The sequence below is a fragment of the Daktulosphaira vitifoliae genome, unplaced genomic scaffold, assembly GCF_025091365.1.
Source record: "Daktulosphaira vitifoliae isolate Bord-2020 unplaced genomic scaffold, ASM2509136v1 Scaffold_4, whole genome shotgun sequence".
NCBI lineage: Eukaryota > Metazoa > Arthropoda > Insecta > Hemiptera > Phylloxeridae > Daktulosphaira > Daktulosphaira vitifoliae.
The window spans coordinates 3,627,130-3,647,531 of NW_026099575.1; the positions used below are offsets into that span (position 1 = coordinate 3,627,130).

The window sequence follows — 20,402 nt, forward strand, 5'->3', positions numbered from 1 at the left end:
GATAACTTACTATCAGTTATTTCGTGGGAATAATTACCAATAAGATAAATATTAGTTCGTAATACTTTAAAAGACTCTAAAAGTATTGTACATTTGTGATTAAAACATATCATTTAATATATAATAATGAACAGGTAAAATATATTTAACGTGTTTACATATTGTCTGCTGCATTTATACGACACAAATTATGTCAGTTGTCGAAAATAACTCAAATATACTTATCTTTAATAATAATATAATTGGTACTATCTTAAAGTAATTCAGTAAACCAAAATTGATATATTAATACGACAAAATGTAATAATACAATCAATTTTGTTAAATTTGTAATTAATCATTAATTAACTGTTCATAAAATAATAAATCTAATATAATTATCGTACTTGGCATAAAAAATTAAACTTCTAGAATCTTTTTTTTAACGAATATGCGTTTTCCAAAAAATAAAATGAAAATAAATAATTGAAAATCAACAAAATCAGTTATAATGTATTTTAAGACTTTTACATGTTTTTTACTGTATGTAGTGTTTTTGTGGGCTATTTATTGAGAAAACAACATTGAAGTTATTATTTTTGAATTTCTTGTAAAATTTCCTTTACTTGAGTTTTACTTTTATTATTCTAAGTTAAGAGAAAAAAAAGTTATTATACATAGATCAGTTATTTCTATTAAATTTGACTCTTCGACTCAACTTAATAGGCCCGGGGGCACGGGTTAACCTTAACGGATGGGTCCCAAATTTTGCACAGCTCATTTTTTTGACCATTAAAAAAAAAATTAAGGGGTAGCGTAAAAAAAAAAAAGTCATTCGATTTTTGAGGGCCACCCTAATGATACATGTTAATACAAATTGTTAAAAAAATGTTTAGTCTTTTATACGAACCTCATGTCAAATCGAGAGAAATGTCATACGGTATTCAAAAATGGTGTAAATGGAACATTGGGCTAAAACTCAGTTTGGGCAACTTTATGAAAAGCGTGTTCAATTATGTGGATTGTTTGTTGATAAAGAGTACCCTTTTCTGGTAATAAGTCTTGGTAGTACTGTGTTTAATTTCCGATAATTCGTTATTATATAAACTTAAGAATTTTTTATTTTATTCAGATGGACTGGTTGAAAACACAGCTATAATTAAGATTAAGTGTCCTACAAAATTCAATAAGATATTTTATTTTTATTTACTATTGATCTTACTTTAAACATATTGATTTCTCAAACATGTTGATGTCTAGTTACTATATTGCATGATTAAAAATAATAGTATCGAACTAAAAAAAAAAATCATAAATTATTACTTTCAAATTAAGGTCGAAATGAGAATAACAGGTCATGAAGTTTGTTACTTTATTGTATACACACCAATTTGGATAAATATCCAAGTAATCGAATATTACAATGCATTTTGCACTACAAAAATGGAAGAAAACTTGATAATGTGAATATTTTATTAACCAATTCACTTAAAAAAAAAAATGAATATCATAAATAACCAAATGACATTTTAGATTTTACTTGAAGTGTCGTTTGCCCGAAATTATTTGTCCTTTATATGGAAAACGTCTAGAACTAATGGATATAAGAAAGCCAGAACACATACAATATGTCATTAAAAAAAAATGAAAATAAATGTGCTTTATTAAATGTATAATATAACACAGACCCCAAAAATGTTTCAATTATCTTTCTCGTATTTGTTTTGCGTAATTACATTTATATCGAAAACATTCTATTTATAAACTAATTAAATTTTAACACATACACCTAAACATTGAAGTTTTACTAATTACAGGAAAATTCAGCATTTTAGAAAGTATTATAGTTTTCAGCAGCGCGCGAGTAATTATCATTGAGTATAGTTAGATTTAAATGGCATTATGTTATTTATGATATGCAAATTAATGTTACTGAACGATAACTAGATAGCGTTCTGTTTCGTGTGCTTTATTTATTTATTGTATTACTACTCCGGCTTAAATTATAACGGTTTTTTGAGATTACATTTCATTGTATCAAAGACAATATGTTATTACTGGTAAATGCTTAAATTTTGAACTTTTATTATTATTCATTTACTATGACAGTGAATTATTATTTTCGTAATCTAATACGTAGTGTCAATTAAAATATTAGTACTAGTTTTAATAGATTATAGCAATGGAACCAGCTGCTGAATCAATATCTGTGCGATCAATGCGTCTCAATAATACTTTAATGGGACCCATCATCATGTCAAATACAACATTAAACAAAGAATTACTTTTTGATTCTATTATTTTATTGTTTGATGAATGTAATAATGAAGTAATGAAAAGTGATCCATTGATTGCTAATTTTGTTAACAAATGTAAGTATCTAAATTTTTTTTTACCACAATGTATGAATGCAAATTTAGATTAATGTGAAAAAACCTACATTATTTTACTCTGTGCATGCGTTAAATAAAAAATGTTTTTTAAAAGCATTTATTAGTTCTAAGTTTCATTTATTAAGTTAAGCTGGATACTCAAGAATAACATTTTACATTATGTATGTGTTTAACATTCAATATATTATATTTAAATTTTGTTCTTTTTTTTTTTATTTTAATTAAAACTTTCCTTATATTTTAGTGGTAATTTAAAATATATATATATATAATTGTAAAGGAAGGCGCACATTACATGTTTGTAATAGATTAAATTTATGTTAGTCTATATAATTAAATATTATTAATATTATAATTAATTTAAGGGGTGATGTTTGGTGTTAGATTTTAATTTAATGATATATAGAATTCTTTTAAATTCATAAATAATAAAATTTATACAATCCATATATTTAAAATTGTAAGTAATTATTTTTAATTTTTTAAATGAACTTAAATAAATTCCTGATTATGTTAAATTTATTAATGTTTATTGAATTTGTTTAATTTATACTTATTACAGTTAAAATGGTTATCCCAGAGTTAAAGTCACTCCGTGTTAATCGTCTGGATTTTGAATCAAAGCAAATAATTGGTAAAGGGCATTTTGGTGATGTTGAGTTAGTTGTTGAAAAACATACTAATAACATTTTTGCTATGAAAGTTTTAAAAAAAGACAATTTAATTAACCAAAAAGATGTAATATTCTATTTAACGAGAAATTAACACAAATTAAATAGAAAAATATTTTTATTTTAAAAATGTATTTTAGATTTCTTTTTATGAACATGAGAGGGATATAATGGCATCATCAAGTTCTCCGTTTTTAACTCAGTTACATTATGCATTTCAAGACTTTCAAAACTTATATCTTGTCATGGACTATCATCCTGGTGGTGACTTTGCTAATTTAATTGATAAATTCAATGGGACGCTACCTGAAAAAACAGCCAAGTATTTTAATTAATAATTGAGCCAAACAACCATACAAAATATTTTTTAATAAATATCATAAATAAATAAATAATATTTTAATATCAATTTTTAGATTTTACATAGCAGAATTATTATTAGCGGTTAAACATTTACATGCCATGGGATTTGCTCATCGTGATATAAAGCCAGAAAATATGATGTTAGATCGAGTAGGACATCTTAAGTTGGTAGATTTTGGTTCTTCTGCTAAACTTGACCGTGATGGTAAGATAAAAACTCGAATGCCTGTGGGTACCTCAGAATATGTCGCACCTGAGGTTTTACAAGTAAGTTATATAATTAAAATTTAATTCAATTCAATTATGGCAGTGTAACTAGATTGAATTCAAACATTTATATTGAATAATGTCACATTTACTTTTGTAGTAATACTTTAAATTTCTCTTTGTGTTCTTAAGTGTACTTATCATTTTATAACTCATTTTGTCTTTTAATAGTTTATGCAGTCAAATTCAATGAATGGTTACAATGCCCAATGTGACTTATGGTCTGTGGGAATTGTTGCTTATGAAATGGTGACAGGAGATACACCTTTTAACGCTGAACAACAAGCAGTTATTTACTCCAAAATATTAAGCTTTGATAATTTGTTAAAGTATCCTGCATCTTCAAAAATAAGTTCATGTTAGTTTATTTCTATTTTAATTTTTATCAATACTATTTTATATTATCTTATATGACTTAACAGCCTACAAGCAAATGATAGAATGTTTGGTATGCCATGTAGAAAAAAGATTTACTGTGGATATGATTATAGATTTAGAAATTTTTTCAAGTATTAATTTCAATTCATTACATGATCAAGTTCCACCATATATACCTTCTTTAACATCTGATAAAGATGTTTCAAATTTTCCAATGCATGAGCGAGATCGTCCAACTCTTAATATAAATAATTTTAAGGTAAAAATTATTATATTTTACATTTTGAACACAATAATAATACTTTTGTTACTTAGAAACCAAAACAGTTTACTGGGCGAGACCTACCATTCATTGGTTTTACTTATAATATTCAAACACCAAAACGTAACCAACAACATTATATTAGTAGTCCAGAATTAGAAACAACAATAAAAATTAAAAGAAAAGAACTAGAAGATGCACATGTATTAATACAAGCGTATGAAGAAAAATTAACAGAGTATGATCAAATGATGGTTGCAAATGAAGAAAGAATAAAGAAAATGGAAGAAGAAAATGTTTTATTGCATGTAGATGTATCTTCACTAAGTAGTGAATTAGGAAGGTTAACTAAAATAAGTGAAACCAGTGAAACTAGTACCGATGAAATAGATGTAATGCAAAAAAAACAAGCTGAAATTGTAAAAGTAATTTTAGTATTTTTTTTCATTTAATTTAACAACCTTTAGTTTAAGAGATTATAAAGTAATAATTTAAAATTTATTTAAACCCACTCAAATTATTTATACAATAATGAATGATTTTAATTCTTTAGAACCATTGTATATAGTATAATTAACTTAATATGATTACAAATAATAAATCTCAATTTATTATTGAGATTAAAGTATCTTTAATTAAATGTTAAAATTATATTTTTAATTACTTTATTTAATATATATTTAACTAGAATGAAATTGATAAATGGGAAATAAAAACAATTAATGAATTGTACAATATAGAAGAAATGAAAACACAAAATGAAGATCTTTTAGCACAGAATGCCGAGTTACAATCACAGTAATTTTTAATCTTAAATTTATTTTATATATTAATATACCATCATTTCCTCAACTGTATAATGTAACTAATCTAAATGAAAGTGTATGGGAGTCCTTATAATTAAGGTATAATGGTTTAGATATAAGGTATGTTGACATGACACAATCGGCTGTGATTTTAAATTTAGTTCTGTGTTTTTCCAATACACTTTCAAAATTTTGCTGTTAGTTGCATTAAATAGTATTATGAATAAGTAGTATTGAACAAGATTTCAGCTAGGGTTTAAGAATAATTAATTCCTTTTAATGATTTTATCCATAAGATATTGAGTTATTGATCCTATCTATTGTTATTACAGTGGGGGTAATTATTAGGTACTGTTGCTTTCGTTAGTTACACATTGATACTAATTTAAACGAATGTGTTTCAGTATCTGGGTTTGTTAAGTCAAATTGAATACTAAGTTACTAAAGTTACTATTTTATTTTAAAATCAAATTATCTAAAAATAGGAAAATAATTTAATAATCTTTTTTTAATATTATATAAATATATATATAATAATATGTATTAAATATAATCTAGTAAAAATAAGGCCCTCAATATTATGAAAAATATAAATATTTTATTATATGGCTGGTTTTACAATAGACATCATCAGGTACACTAATAAATGAATTACTAAACACACTATAAACAAATAAATTTGTTTCCTTATTTACTGAACATTATGTATCGTTATGCACAATATATAAGGTATTATCTTAAAACATTTTCCTTTGATATTATAAGGTATTTAAATATAGGTTTTACTCTTCTAATAATAATTTTCATCAATCTATTAAACTAATCGTAATTTAACTACTAAAATTAATTAATAAATATGTAGTATAATTAGGAAATAAATTTTATTTTTGATTTTCTTTAAAAATGTAGAATTAGTGAGTTTCTACATATTGATATATTTGTATACTACAAAATATCTATTAATATTTAGTACTGATATTTCTTAATATTAGGAATAAATGAAATTTTTGCCAATTATTTGTAAATGTCTAATAATAATCATATTCTTCTTCTTTTTCCTTGCCTTAATCCCAACTACTTGGGGTTGGCCAATAATCATATAATAATATGATAATATTATAATTATATAATCATATCTAATAATAATCATATTACCAGTTTAAATATTAACTTATTATAATTTTATAATCTAATATTTTAAATATTAGATTTATAATGTATTTTAAAAATATCAATTAATGAATATTGTAATACTTGAGTATTCAGAGCAAAAACTAATTTCGATTTTAAAATTATTTTCTTGTATTATTTGATGTATGATTTTTGCTATTCAATAAAATTAGTTTAAATTTCATACTGATATGCTATACATAGTAACCAAAAAGAGAACCTACATAGGACCATAGAAGATTTCCTGTCAGCTTCTCTACTTCTCCTTACTCTCTTGTCAATATTCGTCCAGTATAACTGAATAAGTCCTACATTCTGTCCATTTGTCTGTGACACAAAAATAGATGGTAATTCCCTTTTCTCTTCACTTCACCCATGCTATACATGTGACTGGCAACTATTAATACGACAACTTATAATTGATTACATATTTTGCTATGTCCTAGGGAGTGTGAAATTCACTAAGTCTTGACACACTGTAACTGTCATTTGCTATATTGGTATTCTTTTGCTATTCTGACTAACTTGCATACATTTCCCTGGTTGTTTTTATGCTTCAGTGTATACTCTGATCTTTTTCTAACTTACTCCAGTTACAAACCATTAATTTGCATTTGTTTTTTATTCTTTGAATTTATTATTGGATTATTAAGTATTAAAATTTTGTGAAATAACAGGTACAACTAATACTAACTTTTAAAAAAAATTGTGTCATTTATATTTGTGATAGCTAAGTTTCCTATAATAAATTCATTTTGATTAGTGTATAAATATTGTGCATTTTTTTGATAAATTTTCAAAAAATAAAGGATTGATTATTAATTTCTTTAAAAACTTTAAAATATAAATATATAGTTGTATATGCTTTTTTGAAACTAGATTATTAAAGCATCAAAACGATATTAAAATTTATCAAGTAACTGAAGAACAGTTGAACAAAAAAATTGCCAAACTAAAATCAAAATTAAAACACATTGTTCGGCGTTCTAAACAGTTAACTGAAGAAAATATTGACAATCATGTTGCTTCATTAATGACTGAGATAAAAACAAAAGAAGATAAATTTGGCGTCGAAATGAATAAATTAAATGATGATAACAATTCACTTCAAAAAAAAATTGTTTCTATGCAAAAAGATTTGGATAATTTAAATAATAAAGTAAAAAAAAATTACATTTTTTTTATTGAGGTTATATTTTCTTTATATTCATTTATGAATGAAATAGGTGATTCAAAATCTAGAAAAAGAAATGAAAATACAGGAGGAACATAAGGCAACATGTTTGAAAATGGTTTCAGAATTTGAATCTAAACTTAGCTTTGTTTATAAAGAAAAAGATATAGAAATTGAAAAATTACACAGTAAAATTGCACAATTACAACAACAGTTCAGTGAGTCTTTAATATCATTTGAAAAACATGAAAATGCTATATCAGCCAAAGAAAATGAAAAAGAGGCAAGTATATTTAAGGGCATTCTAAGAATATATTATATGAAAAGTACTATATAGTATGTTGTCTTTTTAAATATTGTAAAATGCAAAAGTTGTAATTCCACTTTTTTCAAATTTTTTTTGGAGATTTAAATAAAAAATAAAAAAAAATTTCTCTTGAAATGTGTAGTATTTTTAAATTAATTTTTGTTCGAACCATTAGTTTTTAAAACAAATTTGAACCATACTTGTAGTTTGAAAATCAAACTTAAAAATAAAAAAATTGAATCAAACTTTTTCTATTTAAATTGAATTGAAAATCAAATTAGTATAATAAAAAAATTTCTGAATTTATTAAATAATATAAATGGTTAAAATATATGTTTGTTTCAAAAACAATTAAATTTTATTATTAATACGATTTTATTCATTTTAAAATAATACACTGAATATTATAATCTCTTTCTATTTTAGTTGATAAAGTAATTTTAAGATTTTCATTAGTAGTTAAATTCAATAATTTTATTAATGTAATTGTCTTTTTAATTAATAAATATAACATCTGCCATTATATTTGTAATTATTATATTAATTTAAGACTTAAAAATAGGATGACTTTATTTTATGTATTAAGTTATTAATAATAATTGTAGAAAGTCTTGTGTATATGCTTTATAAAAGGAATAAAAGGAATATAGAACACTAACTGTAAATTTATTTTAATAGTTTGAATCTGAATTAAAAACTCGTGAACAAGAAATCAAAGATTTAAAATTAGATTTGAGAATCCTAGAACGTAAATATAAAACATGTGAAGAGACAATAAGTAGACTTAGGGTAAATAATTTATCATATATGTTATTTATTAGTATTTAAAATTATTATTATTTTCACAACAGGAATATCATAAAGATCTTCGATCTACAAATAAACAAGAAATTTCAAAAATGCAAGAAGAAACAAGAATGCAAATTAAGGTCAAAGAAGATGAAATCATAGACTTACAAAAAAAAATAATTCATCTCAATGAACTCGTTGAATCACTTCAGCTGAAACTTGATAAAGAAGTAGCTGAGTCAAAACGTTTGGAGATAGAATTAAATAAATTGAGTAATGATTCAAAGAATTGGGCTATAGAAAAATCAACACTTGAACGAAACGTAATTTTTTCTATTATTTTTAATTAAATATTTATAGTTTAAATTACTGGATATTCTTAATAGATTTTCTAAAGCTTTACAATTTTTCAAACAAACCTTAATTAATAATCATGTTAAATAAAATAAAAATCAATTAAACTTTTTTTATTAGATACAATCTTAATATTTATTTTACTAATTTATTATTCCTGACAGGTATTAGAAATTAAAACCAAGTTTAATAATTGTGAGTCCAATGTTAAGACTCTGCAAGAACTAGTTACAGTGCAAGATGAGCAATTAGAAGGTTTTGAAGAAGTTGTTCAGTCGATGAAAATTAAAGAAAAACATTTACTTGAAGAAATTCAGACCAAAAAAGTAATTTTTAATTAATATTTAAAAAAAATTTTATTTCTAAATATTATTGTAACTGTATTAACTTATTAATATATTTTGAACACAGGATGAAATTGAAAAAATTAGAAATGATTTGAGAGACACTAAAAAAAAATTAAATGAAGAAAAATCACTACGCATTTTAGCTGAAAGTAAGGGAAAATCTATGGACAGTGTTCAAGACAATTTAAAAACGGAATTAAAACATTTGACAGATCAAATAAATGAAAAAAATCAAGAAATTGACTCATTAAAAAAACAAGTGAGTAATTTTATATTTGTTAGTATTTAAGAGACCTTATACACATATTCAATGTATTGTTAAATTATTTTATGAGTTATAATGTCTCAATATTTCCAACTGCAGTTAGAAGAATTGAACTCAAACTTGAGAGAAAAAACTACGATGTTCTTTACACTTCAAGTAGAATCTGAAAAAGTAATTAAGGAATTGAATAGATTAAAAACAGAAATATCTGAAAATATTAGTCAAAAACAATTGTTAAAAGAAGCTAATATTCGGCTAACACAACAGTTAGAAGCAACAGTTGAAGATTCAAATGTATGTAATTTTAGATATATTATAAAAATACAGTACCATTGTAGTAATAACTAAAACTGTCGATACTTTAATCATTCTCTATCAAATATTTGACACTTAGAAATATTTTATGACATCCTCAAATATAAAGTTGATATCAATGATATAGTTATTAAATATTAAAGAATAGGTATTTTAAAAATATTTAAGTTCAATTTTTATTTAAAACTTCTACTGATGCTAATAATTAGCATTACAGATGTATTAGAATAGAATTATTTTATTTTAATCCATATTTCATATAATGTTTGTATTTTCTCTTATATAAAGGTAATTTTTTTCACATGTATCCATTTTTTATGAAAATATCCTTATCAAATAAATTATTATTAAATTATTTTTTGTGACTATTATTAGGCTATTATTATTAATTTATATTTACAGGTACTGCAAAATGTTATTGGCAAACAAAAAAATGATCTAATTGAACAAAAAGTTTATTATGAAGAACGTTCAATTAAAGCAGATGCTACCATTTTGCAACAGACAAAACTTATTGACTTTTTACAAACTAAATTAGATGAATTAACTAAAAAAAAGAGAACTTTAGGAGACTTATTGTTTAGTGGAAAAAATAAGGAAAACGTTGATCAAAAGGTAATTTATTATTTTTTGTTTTAATTTTGCATATTAAAATTTTTGTTTTTATTTTATAGGAAATTGAAATTTTGTTAAATTCAGAAAGAAGTAAGTCTAAAGATTTGGCTACTAAATTATATCAAACACAAGCAGAGTTAAATATGGTAAAAGCTCATGGTCCATTGCCATCACCATTAGCTCCAACTCGTCTTAACTTTGATTCTAATTCTCCAGTTTACTCTAAAAATAACTCCAGTTTAAATTATAGAGCAACATCTGGATCTATTCATAAGTATTATAGTTAAAATAATGGTATGCCTACAGTTACTAATATTTTGATACTAATGTTAAGGTTTGATGTAAAAATATGTAAACGTGGAGGACTGCAATGTTCACACTGTGAATCTGAAATTTTGGTTGGACAACAGTTAAGCCAGTGTCTTGAATGTAGAGTATCAGCTCATATAACATGCTCGCATGAGTTATTACCTGACTGCACAAGAGGTATTTCTAAAAAAAATTTAAGTCCTATTGAAAATCATAGACAATCTCAAATTGAATCTTGGATTACATTGTGGGAGTAAGTGATTGTTTGTGTTTTCTTTTTTAGTTAATATTACCAATTTTAATGTTAATATATATTTTTTAGTAATACTAAACAAATTTGGGATAGAAAGTATGCCAAAATTGAAAATGGTATCCTTTACATTCTTAATAACAAGCATGATCATGAAAATGAATCTTATTTTAATTTACCATTATCACTTTCATCAAACAGTATTAAAATAATCGATGTTGCTCAATCTAATGATAAAACATTTGATAAAGACACTAATGAAGACTATGAACAAATGTTTAAAATTGAGGTGTATAGTTCACATAGTGGTTGGATGACTGTATTTTTATACATAATTGTAGCTAGTACATTAGAAAAAGAAACCTGGATAGATATTTTAAAAGAACATTTAGTTGATAATGATTGTATTTTACATCAGCCCAACCAAGGATATAAAGATATTCTTTACACATTTCAGAAGGATAAAATTTTAAATGTTAATTGCATTTATCAAATATCACAAAGTGTATGTTAAATGTTTGTTTAATTGGTGTAGTAAAAATTTAATAATTAAGTTTTTACTATATTAATCAATAATTATAATTATAAATAAATTTAAATGTTATAATAGATATTCTTATTGGGTGCTGATGAAGGGTTATTTTCTATTCATTTAAAAAATCAAAATGGACAGTTAAAACATGATATAGTTTCTATAATTGGTCCAAAATTAGTAAGAAATTTTGTATTCTTGCCAAAAATTCAAATAGTTTTAATTATTGCTGGTAAGTTTAATATTTTTTATTTTTTCTATGATATTTGGTTTATACAACAATGTATTCGTATGAAACTGATTATATATTTAATAAATAATAAATGTATTACATTTAAGGATCTACAAAAGAACTTCTAAAATGTAATATGAGAAGTGTCATACTTAACTCAGAGCTAAGTATTATGTCAAAACCTATTATTGAAGTAACTCGAATTATTGATGAAATACGAAAAAGTCAGGAGTCAAAAAGTGGCTTACCTTTATCTGAGCTAAAAGAAATTAATTGTGTTGCTGCTTCTTATTGCAATGAAATTGTAGTTGTTGGTTCAGAACACAACATTATGTGAGTATTAGTTATTGTATTAAAATAGTACATTATAACTATTTTTTTTTTTTTTTATTAGTGTATTAAAGTGGCAAGATGATCAGTTTATTGTAACAAAAATTCTTAAAACAAATGTCCCAACAAAATGCATTTGTTTCATGCCTACAGGAATTATTTTTACTACAAATAGTTTTTATAAAATTGAGGCAAATAGTTTGAGTTGTAAAAGTGAGTAAATTAAAAATAATTAAATTCTTATTTATTTATAATTATTTGTCCTTAAGTTCATGAAAAATAAGTAAAAAAAAAAAATAGTTATAATTGTTAGTGTATATATGCACTCTGAAAAAAGAAGTTTAGAGAAAGTAGAAAAAAATTTTAATTACTTTATAAATAGCATTATTTTATGTTGTACTCCGTAAAAATTATTACTATTTATTATTTATAATTTCTTAAATTTTGTTTTGTCGAAAATTTATTATAGATAAAAATATTTAAATATATGAATCATTTTATTAATGGAAGCAGTAAAAAATGTTCTTGTATTTTAGGATTTTTCACAGATTCTATTGCTAAAGCACATGATTATAAACCTATGTTTGCTTGTGAGTTAACTAAAAATAAAGAATATCTTTTATGTTATAATATTTATGGTATATTTGTCAATACTGAAGGCGAAAGAATACGCAGTGGTGAAATGAAATGGCCATATAGCCCTAAAAACTTTGGTAATTTATTTATATATAATGATTTAATATTTATACTTGATTCATTAATTAATTATGTTTTAATCAGCATTTAAGAAACCTTATTTGGTAATCTTATCAGAATCTGAAATAACTATTATCAAGATTACTTCATCATGTTGTGTAGAAGAAGATACATGGAGTATTACTTCTACAAAACAGCCAAATGATCGTATTGTTTTGAATATAGACAATCCAAAACTTTTGGGTATTAAATATATTGTTAAAAGTATGTACATAAAGACTAACAATTATATTGATATTTTATTTAACAGAAGGAAATAATATCTATTTAAAAGATTTTTGTAAATACAAAGGAACAATTGATATATTTCAACTTGATCCATCTAAAATCCTAAAGAGTTCATTGGCTGAAAGTAACTCTACCTTAAATATGCAGGAAACCACGTAATTATATTACCACATATGTTAATAATAATTACTTCTTGTTTTGATATTGTATAGAAATTGTTTTTATAGCTGTGACAACTTATCAGAATTCAGTTTTACATCTTCTATGTTGGAAAATTTAGATGAAGAACAAGAGGATTTTCAAAAAAAAGTTTGCTTTGATCTAAATGTTCAGGTTAATAACAATTGATCATAACTTCTTAAACTTAATTTATTTATCTGTAAATATTTAGACTTAAAATTTTTTATTTTTTTATTCTACTTGTACATGGTACAAATTGTTGTATAAAATGTTAAGTGTGTTTTTGTTTTACTATTATACCATTTGATTTAAAGTTATGCCTTCACTTTGAGTAAGAATAATAAATATCAGTATTAAAAAAACTTGTCATGTTTTATTGAGATTCATTTTTATATTATTAAACATAAAGTGGATCTTTATATATCAATTGTACTTGGTGGTAGTGAAATGAATGAAAATTTAAATAGAGCTGAAACAAAATTTTGGGTAAGTTAAATTTAACTTCCTCCTTCCTAAAAATTATATTTTATAACATTAATTTTTCTAGAGAAGGCTTAGTATCTATTAAACTTCTATACCAATGAAACCTGTATAAATTGAAATTTGACAGTGGTTATAGGATATAAATATGCATAGAATTATTTTTTATCATGAACAACTTGGTTACTACATTAAAAAATTTTATCATTTTTAATTATAATGGTGGTTACACCACTAATTAGTATACTAAAATAACTCCAATGAGAACAAAAGAAAGTTTTTTTTAATTTTAATCCTTGACTTACATCACTAAATCATTTTTCTAAAAAAATAATAAGCAGATGAATCTTGACATGGCACCGTGATGTTTCCATTGTGAATCATAAGTGCACCGTGGCCTAGTCATAAAGTTTGTCTCTACGACGCCTTGGGTCGCGGGTTCTAATCCGGTACCGTGCCCCTTTTTCACACAATTTCTGGTACACTTCTATAACTAGCCACCAATCCCCAGTGGCCGTGTTAATTTTAACATTTTTATAATTTAATTAAGTTAAAGTTTTTAATTCTTTTGAATTGATAATAGGCATTTTCACTCAAAGAGTAATTTAAATGAATTATCATTTGTAAAAGTGTGTTTAATTCTAGATTATATTTTTTCTTTCGGTGTTCACTCTGACGGATCTTATTTTCATCATCTTTGAATGAAAATACGATAACACAAATTTTTAGAGTACTTTTAAGAAGTCATCAAAGTTAAAAAATATTAAAAACCAAATAAATGCATACATTTTTAGAAGTGCAAAATTATTAAGCAGCCATTATTAAATACAAAATATCAAAAAATGGCATCATTCAAAAACATTAAGAAATTATAAGATTAGACTTAAATATAGGAGTGTGCTTTGGTTTCTTTGCACCATAAAGATTGTCAATAACACCTCCAATAATTTTAAATTAATATATTTAAGGTTATATAAAAATATTTTTAAGGAGGAATAATTTAAATTCTTCAAATAATTTTACTATGAGTTCTTATGTAAATTATAGATATTAATGAATATAAAGAAACTATACTATGTAAAGTTAACATAACTATTAATCTGAAGTTGAAATGTATTATCATACTATTGGATTGGTATCAAATTCGGGAAAGAGCCAAACCTCTAACAAATAAAAAATTTTCTTTTTAAATAACTGGAATATATAATTATTACATATTTTAATTTTATGTTATTATTTTAGCTTATTTTATGGTAGAGATAAATTGTTTTATGTTGCAGAATAATCATTATGTATTGTTTTAATTCATAAATATGTTAAAAAGTAAATAACTCTAAACAAATTTTATAGCACAAATATTCGACAAACTTAAAGTGATAATTTGAGTAAATTTTAAACGTTTGCTTAAAAAAATAAATTACCATTATTAAATGTAATCAACAATTTTCAGCAAAATGTAAAATTTTTAATTCATTATATTTACTTTTTTAAACATTTTTTTCAATTATACTTTTTCTATAGCTTTATTTTGTTAGTTATACATTTTAAAATGCAAAAAAAAAAATGTATTAAATTTTATATGTTTAAAACTAACACAATTAGTCTTAAGGTACATAAAACAAGTAAAAAAAGTATCATAATATTTGCATTAGTTATCCCATCGATTTTTTTTTGCCTTGCGTTCTTTAAGGGGTCCAGTGTGAACTTTAACCGAAGCTGAAGGGTCAGATCCAACAGTTTGTTCCCATGTATGGTCTTCACTAGCTCTAAACTATAATAAAATAATTAATAAATTTATTTATTATAGCTTCGATGCGAAGCTGAGAAGGTATTAATTTTATTTTGATGTGTTTTTTTTCTTTGTTTATTTTTTTTTGTCTGTTACCACTTTTTCTTAGCTCTCACCAAACCTTTTTTATGTTCTTTTAACAATACGTCACAAGATCACAAATTGTATCTAGTCAAAGACATTACTCTCAAAAATTGATAAAATTTCCCTCGTTCCCAGTAAATGGGGGAAATCTCCAAAAAAATTACAAATTTAAAAATCGCTAATTTTTGACATTTTTTCATTTTTTTTTACTTACTTTTTTACTTTATCAAAAATGACCAAATCAATATAATTTTTTTTTATAAACCAGCCCACGGGGGGGATTCAAAATGACAACTTTTTCACAAAAAATAAAATTTTTCAACTTAACTTTTGAAAGTGTTCTAGAAATACTGACACTTTTATATATACCTTAAATTAAAGCTAATGTAATATAGTTTATTATGGAAAAAAAAGTTTCGGACTTGATTTTGTCAAGTCAAAATAGATATTAAAATTAATAAAAAAAATAAGATTTTTGTAAAAAAAATTTATTTTATATTTTTGATTTTATAATTCTATAACTTTTTGAAAAATGTATGGATCATTATAATTTTTTTAAGATAAGTACTATTTATATTCTTCTTTTATGCAACATACTTTTTTTTTTATCAGACCCTTTCCCTTTATATATTATAAATATATATATATATATATATATATTCATATATTACACTTATAAATTATAAAATTTCTAATTAGGATATAAATAAGGTAATCATGTAGCTTTTGAAATAATCCATCAATTTTTCAAAATTAAACATTACAGATTTGCATTGAAACGTTTTTAATGATAGTGATTTTAATCACTGTGAGATATCATCTATACTGGACTCTACTATGCCATGTCCCCACTGTGCTGGGTTTTTTGTAATGAGAACCCCTATTTTTACCTTGATAGTATGATAGGAAATAAATGTACAAACAATTTTGTTCTTGTATTTTCTTTTTAATCTTACTAAAATTACTTGATTTAACCTTATAAAATTAAAATATTTAGTAATGTTACTTTTTAAATTTCCTTATTCTAAAAATCCAGTAAATTTAACTAACCTGATTTTGATATTGCATTTTAAATGCTTCTTTTAGAGCCATAAGTCTACCTGCTCCAGGTCCAGCAGCTTTTTGAGTAGCAGCTGGTTTTGGGCATTGGTATGAACTAGAATTCTATAATAAATTGGAAATTTAATTTCAGACTTGAATATTCTAGTTAGTTTATAAAGAATATTTTGACTCACAGAGTATTTATTGGAACCAGATGGCTCTTGATATCCAAGTCCAGCACCACCTGCATTAACAGATTTACCTTTACCACCTTTAAAGCGACTTTTTCGAAACCAAGAGCTCTAAAATTTAAATCAAAATAATTGTTTATAAAATTTGATTATAATCATTTACTGTATAAGTTTTTACCTGCATAGCAAGATCCAGTAGTGGTGTGGGAACTTCCTGGCCAACACCTTCTAAACTTCTGACTAAATGGCCAGCAAATTCAAAATCTTTAGATGTTACAAGAGTAAAAGCTGTACCTTTTTCACCAGCACGACCTTAGATAAAATATTAATTATATTAGTTTTCATAATATTTTTTTTAATCTATTAAAATACCTGTCCTTCCAATACGATGAGTATGAGTGTCAATATCTCGTGCAATATCATAGTTTATAACAGTCTTAATATGAGCAATGTCTAGACCTCTTGCTAAAAATAAAAGAACATAATTTATTAGTAAATAATCAATTTAATTTTCATTAGTGTTACAAGTTTGTCCACTGTTCAAAAGTTTTACACAAAAAAATAATAAAATTTTTCTTAGGAGGCAATATGATGAAAAAAATGGTTATTTTGCAAAATAAACCTTTTTGGTAGGATAAGGTTTGTGAAATGTATTTTTATGAAAAAATATCAACTGAACTGATTAAACCTAGAGGTCTTTTTATTTGTATTTAATTTTTTTAAATATAAATAAACCATATTGAATCCAATATTTTCTTTTCTAGGAAAAATCTTAAAAACTTCAAATTTTATACATAATTTTTGAAACATCAAGTTAATATGCCTACTTACCAGCAACATCAGTTGCTACCAATATATTGACTTCTTGTTTTTTAAATTTTGTTATTACTTTGTTTCTTTCTGCTTGGTCCATGTCACCATGTAATAGTAGAACTTGATATTCTTTTACAGTCAAAGTATTTGCTAGTTGTTCAGCATCGAACTATAAATTAGAATTACCAATATTATCAGTAAAATTCTTTTAAAACAAATTAAAAATAATTTTTTTTTTACGTATATGCACTGTATAAAAAGTTAGAGAATAACTAAAGCATTGATGCATGTATTTGAAAAGTTTAATATTTTACTTTAAATAACTTAAAATTTTTGTTAGTATTACAATGTTTTTAAAATTAAAATCAACTAACTTTTTTAGTGACAAAAATGAGAATTGATCCAGCTGATTGAAATTGTACTATATTATTTAAAAGCCATTGACATTTATCATTTTGTGGCATTACTAACATAATTTGAGTAACATCAGTATTGGCTTCACCAATATCTCCTTGAATGATACGTATTGGATCAGTCAGTATGTCACGAGCAAGTTTTTCAATTTTTCTTTTGAAAGTAGCTGAAAACAATAATGTTTGTCTATCTGGTCTCACATGATCACATATAGACCGAACTTGAGGTTCTGAATAATTTATTTATTTTCTATTAGTAATTTCATAGAATTTTAATTAATTAAAAATAATTACCAAAGCCCATATTAAACATTCTATCAGCTTCATCCAAAACAAGGTATGTTACACGAGTTAAATTAGTTGCATTCATTTTGACTAAGTCAATAACTCTGCCTGGAGTACCAACAATTATTTCGGTACCATCTTCAAGAGCTTTGGATTGTTCCCATTTAGAACCACCACCATAACAACAAACTACTCTTAAATTATATATTTTTCCAAATTTTTTTACTTCAGTATAAATCTAAAAAGTAAATTAAAAATATTTAAAATAAAATAACATAAATAAATAACTTAAATGATAAAAAGAATTATAAGAGTAAGCCATTTTTATTTTCATATATAACTAAGTATTAAAAATACTATAATTGAAAAATTATTACTGTAGATTTATGTTGTAAATTAAAATTCTTACTACAATATAATAAAAAATATTTTTTAATTAATTATATCACTTGAAAAATCATAATTTTTTTTTAGTTAATGTAAGTTATTTAATACTTGTTGTGATAATTCTCTAGTGGGAGCTAATATTAGTCCAATAGGTCCATCACCTTCCTTCAATTCAGGCTGATCCATAATATGTATTAACATAGGCCAAATAAATGCTAATGTTTTACCACTACCAGTTTTAGCAATTCCTATAATCAAATAAAAATATGTGTGATAAAAATTGATAATGCATTTGAAAATTTAATTTTTTTACCAATAATATCTCTTCCAGATAATGCAGCTGGTATGGCCTGAGCTTGAATAGGAGTTGGTTGTGTAAACTCTGATTTACGAATAGCTTTCATTAAAGTTTCATCAAAGTTAAAATGAGCAAAAGATGAAACAGGATAAGGTAAATCAGCTCCATTTACTCGTAATCCAAGTGTTTTACGAAGATTTACTACTTTATCAACACTTAATGCTGATATTTCACTATGAGGAACATAAAAATTTTTTTCAAAACTTTTATATTCTAGTAATGAATGATCAATAGGAGGCAGAGGATCGATTTCCTAAATTAACAATGAATTTGTAATTTATACCGATAAAGTTTAAATTATTATATTTTATAATATTTTAAATTCTATTAACAAACTTTTTTCTTGGGAGGTGCTATTGGATTACCATCTTCATCATAATCTATTTCAATGTCTGATGTATCATCGACTAGTCCTGCAGTTGGATTTTCCTCCATATATCTAAAAATATTACAAACATTTAATAAAAGAAGTTAGTAAAATGTAACTTTAAAAATTAGTTTAACACAGTCATATGAAATATACCGGTAATAAGATTCTTCTACATCTTCATCTTCAATATCTTGTCTTATTCCTTTTTCTTCTTCTGTCCCCTTCTTTTTAGTAGAATTTTTTTCTTTTTTTACCTTTAATGTAATGTTTCGTTAGTTATTAAATAGCTAAATAAATGTATTCTACAATACTTCTTTTTCTAAATCTTCCATAAATGCATCTAGAGGGTCTTCAGATGAGTCAGAATCAGTAAAAGACTTTTTATTTGTTGGACTATCAGGTGCTGGGATGTAATCAAGTTGTGAATGTTGGTGCTCATCTTCTTCTTCAAAATATCTAAAAAATATTTATTGAGTTCAATACTTTAGCAATGTATATAACATTAAAAACAATTACTCTTCTTCGGTTTTTGCTCGTTTCTTAGGGACTCCCCAAGTTGATGAAATTGCTGAATGATTTATAGCATTAAGAGTAGAATATCCTTGTTTACTTATACCACTATTAGGCGGAGGAGGTATAGCTGATGATCTTGAAGATGATGATCGGCTAGAATTAAACGCAAATGATACCTTATCATTCATTCTGTTGTTCTGCATTATAAAAAGTCATCTATAGTTGTATAATTATATGTTTATAAGATCATGAAGATATATTTATTCAATAATATTAATTTTAATATATTAATATTCAAATTATCAGTAATATTATCATCCGGTAGTTTTGTTTATTTTGCTTAGATTTTTATCTCGCTTACGAAGATAACAATAACATTATCATTAAATATTGTTTAAATTGATAT

The 20,402-nt window shown here is 24.2% G+C and overlaps 2 protein-coding genes across 2 annotated transcripts; one reads left to right on the forward strand and one right to left on the reverse strand.

Annotated features, from left to right (window-relative positions):
- Positions 1-1,994: 1,994 nt before the first annotated feature.
- Positions 1,995-13,622, forward strand: LOC126904061 (citron Rho-interacting kinase-like). Its single transcript, XM_050682708.1, has 26 exons — positions 1,995-2,351; positions 2,935-3,110; positions 3,184-3,365; positions 3,460-3,673; positions 3,845-4,031; positions 4,096-4,310; positions 4,367-4,738; positions 5,002-5,111; positions 7,169-7,448; positions 7,516-7,746; positions 8,449-8,559; positions 8,622-8,882; positions 9,078-9,239; positions 9,325-9,519; positions 9,625-9,819; positions 10,243-10,455; positions 10,515-10,729; positions 10,790-11,017; positions 11,087-11,519; positions 11,625-11,778; positions 11,886-12,111; positions 12,173-12,321; positions 12,645-12,821; positions 12,889-13,047; positions 13,115-13,247; positions 13,320-13,622. The coding sequence occupies exons 1-26, from the start codon at positions 2,162-2,164 to the stop codon at positions 13,438-13,440; spliced, it is 5,289 nt and encodes a 1,762-aa protein (XP_050538665.1). The 5' UTR covers positions 1,995-2,161; the 3' UTR covers positions 13,441-13,622.
- A 1,572-nt stretch (positions 13,623-15,194) lies between these two features.
- On the reverse strand, positions 15,195-20,325 carry LOC126904442 (ATP-dependent RNA helicase DDX42). The gene is made up of 14 exons (XM_050683485.1): positions 20,000-20,325; positions 19,795-19,939; positions 19,637-19,737; positions 19,450-19,552; positions 19,069-19,366; positions 18,864-19,003; positions 18,378-18,606; positions 18,045-18,313; positions 17,689-17,839; positions 17,230-17,322; positions 17,036-17,169; positions 16,861-16,968; positions 16,676-16,789; positions 15,195-15,523 (listed from the first exon to the last, which is right to left on the reverse strand). Exons 1-14 carry the CDS (start codon positions 20,197-20,199, stop codon positions 15,401-15,403), a joined length of 2,208 nt encoding a protein of 735 aa, XP_050539442.1. The 5' UTR covers positions 20,200-20,325; the 3' UTR covers positions 15,195-15,400.
- Between the last annotated feature and the right edge of the window lie 77 nt (positions 20,326-20,402).

Coding starts and splice junctions, on each gene's coding strand:
- LOC126904061 (XM_050682708.1), top strand. CDS start 2,162: ATGGAACCAGCTGCTGAATCAATATCTGTGCGATCAATGCGTCTCAAT. Junction 4,311..4,366: donor TTAATATAAATAATTTTAAG/GTAAAAATTATT, acceptor TTTGTTACTTAG/AAACCAAAACAGTTTACTGG. Junction 8,883..9,077: donor AATCAACACTTGAACGAAAC/GTAATTTTTTCT, acceptor TATTCCTGACAG/GTATTAGAAATTAAAACCAA.
- LOC126904442 (XM_050683485.1), bottom strand. CDS start 20,199: ATGCAGAACAACAGAATGAATGATAAGGTATCATTTGCGTTTAATTCT. Junction 17,323..17,688: donor GGTAGCAACTGATGTTGCTG/GTAAGTAGGCAT, acceptor TTTTATTTTTAG/CAAGAGGTCTAGACATTGCT. Junction 15,524..16,675: donor AAATGCAATATCAAAATCAG/GTTAGTTAAATT, acceptor ATTTTATTATAG/TTTAGAGCTAGTGAAGACCA.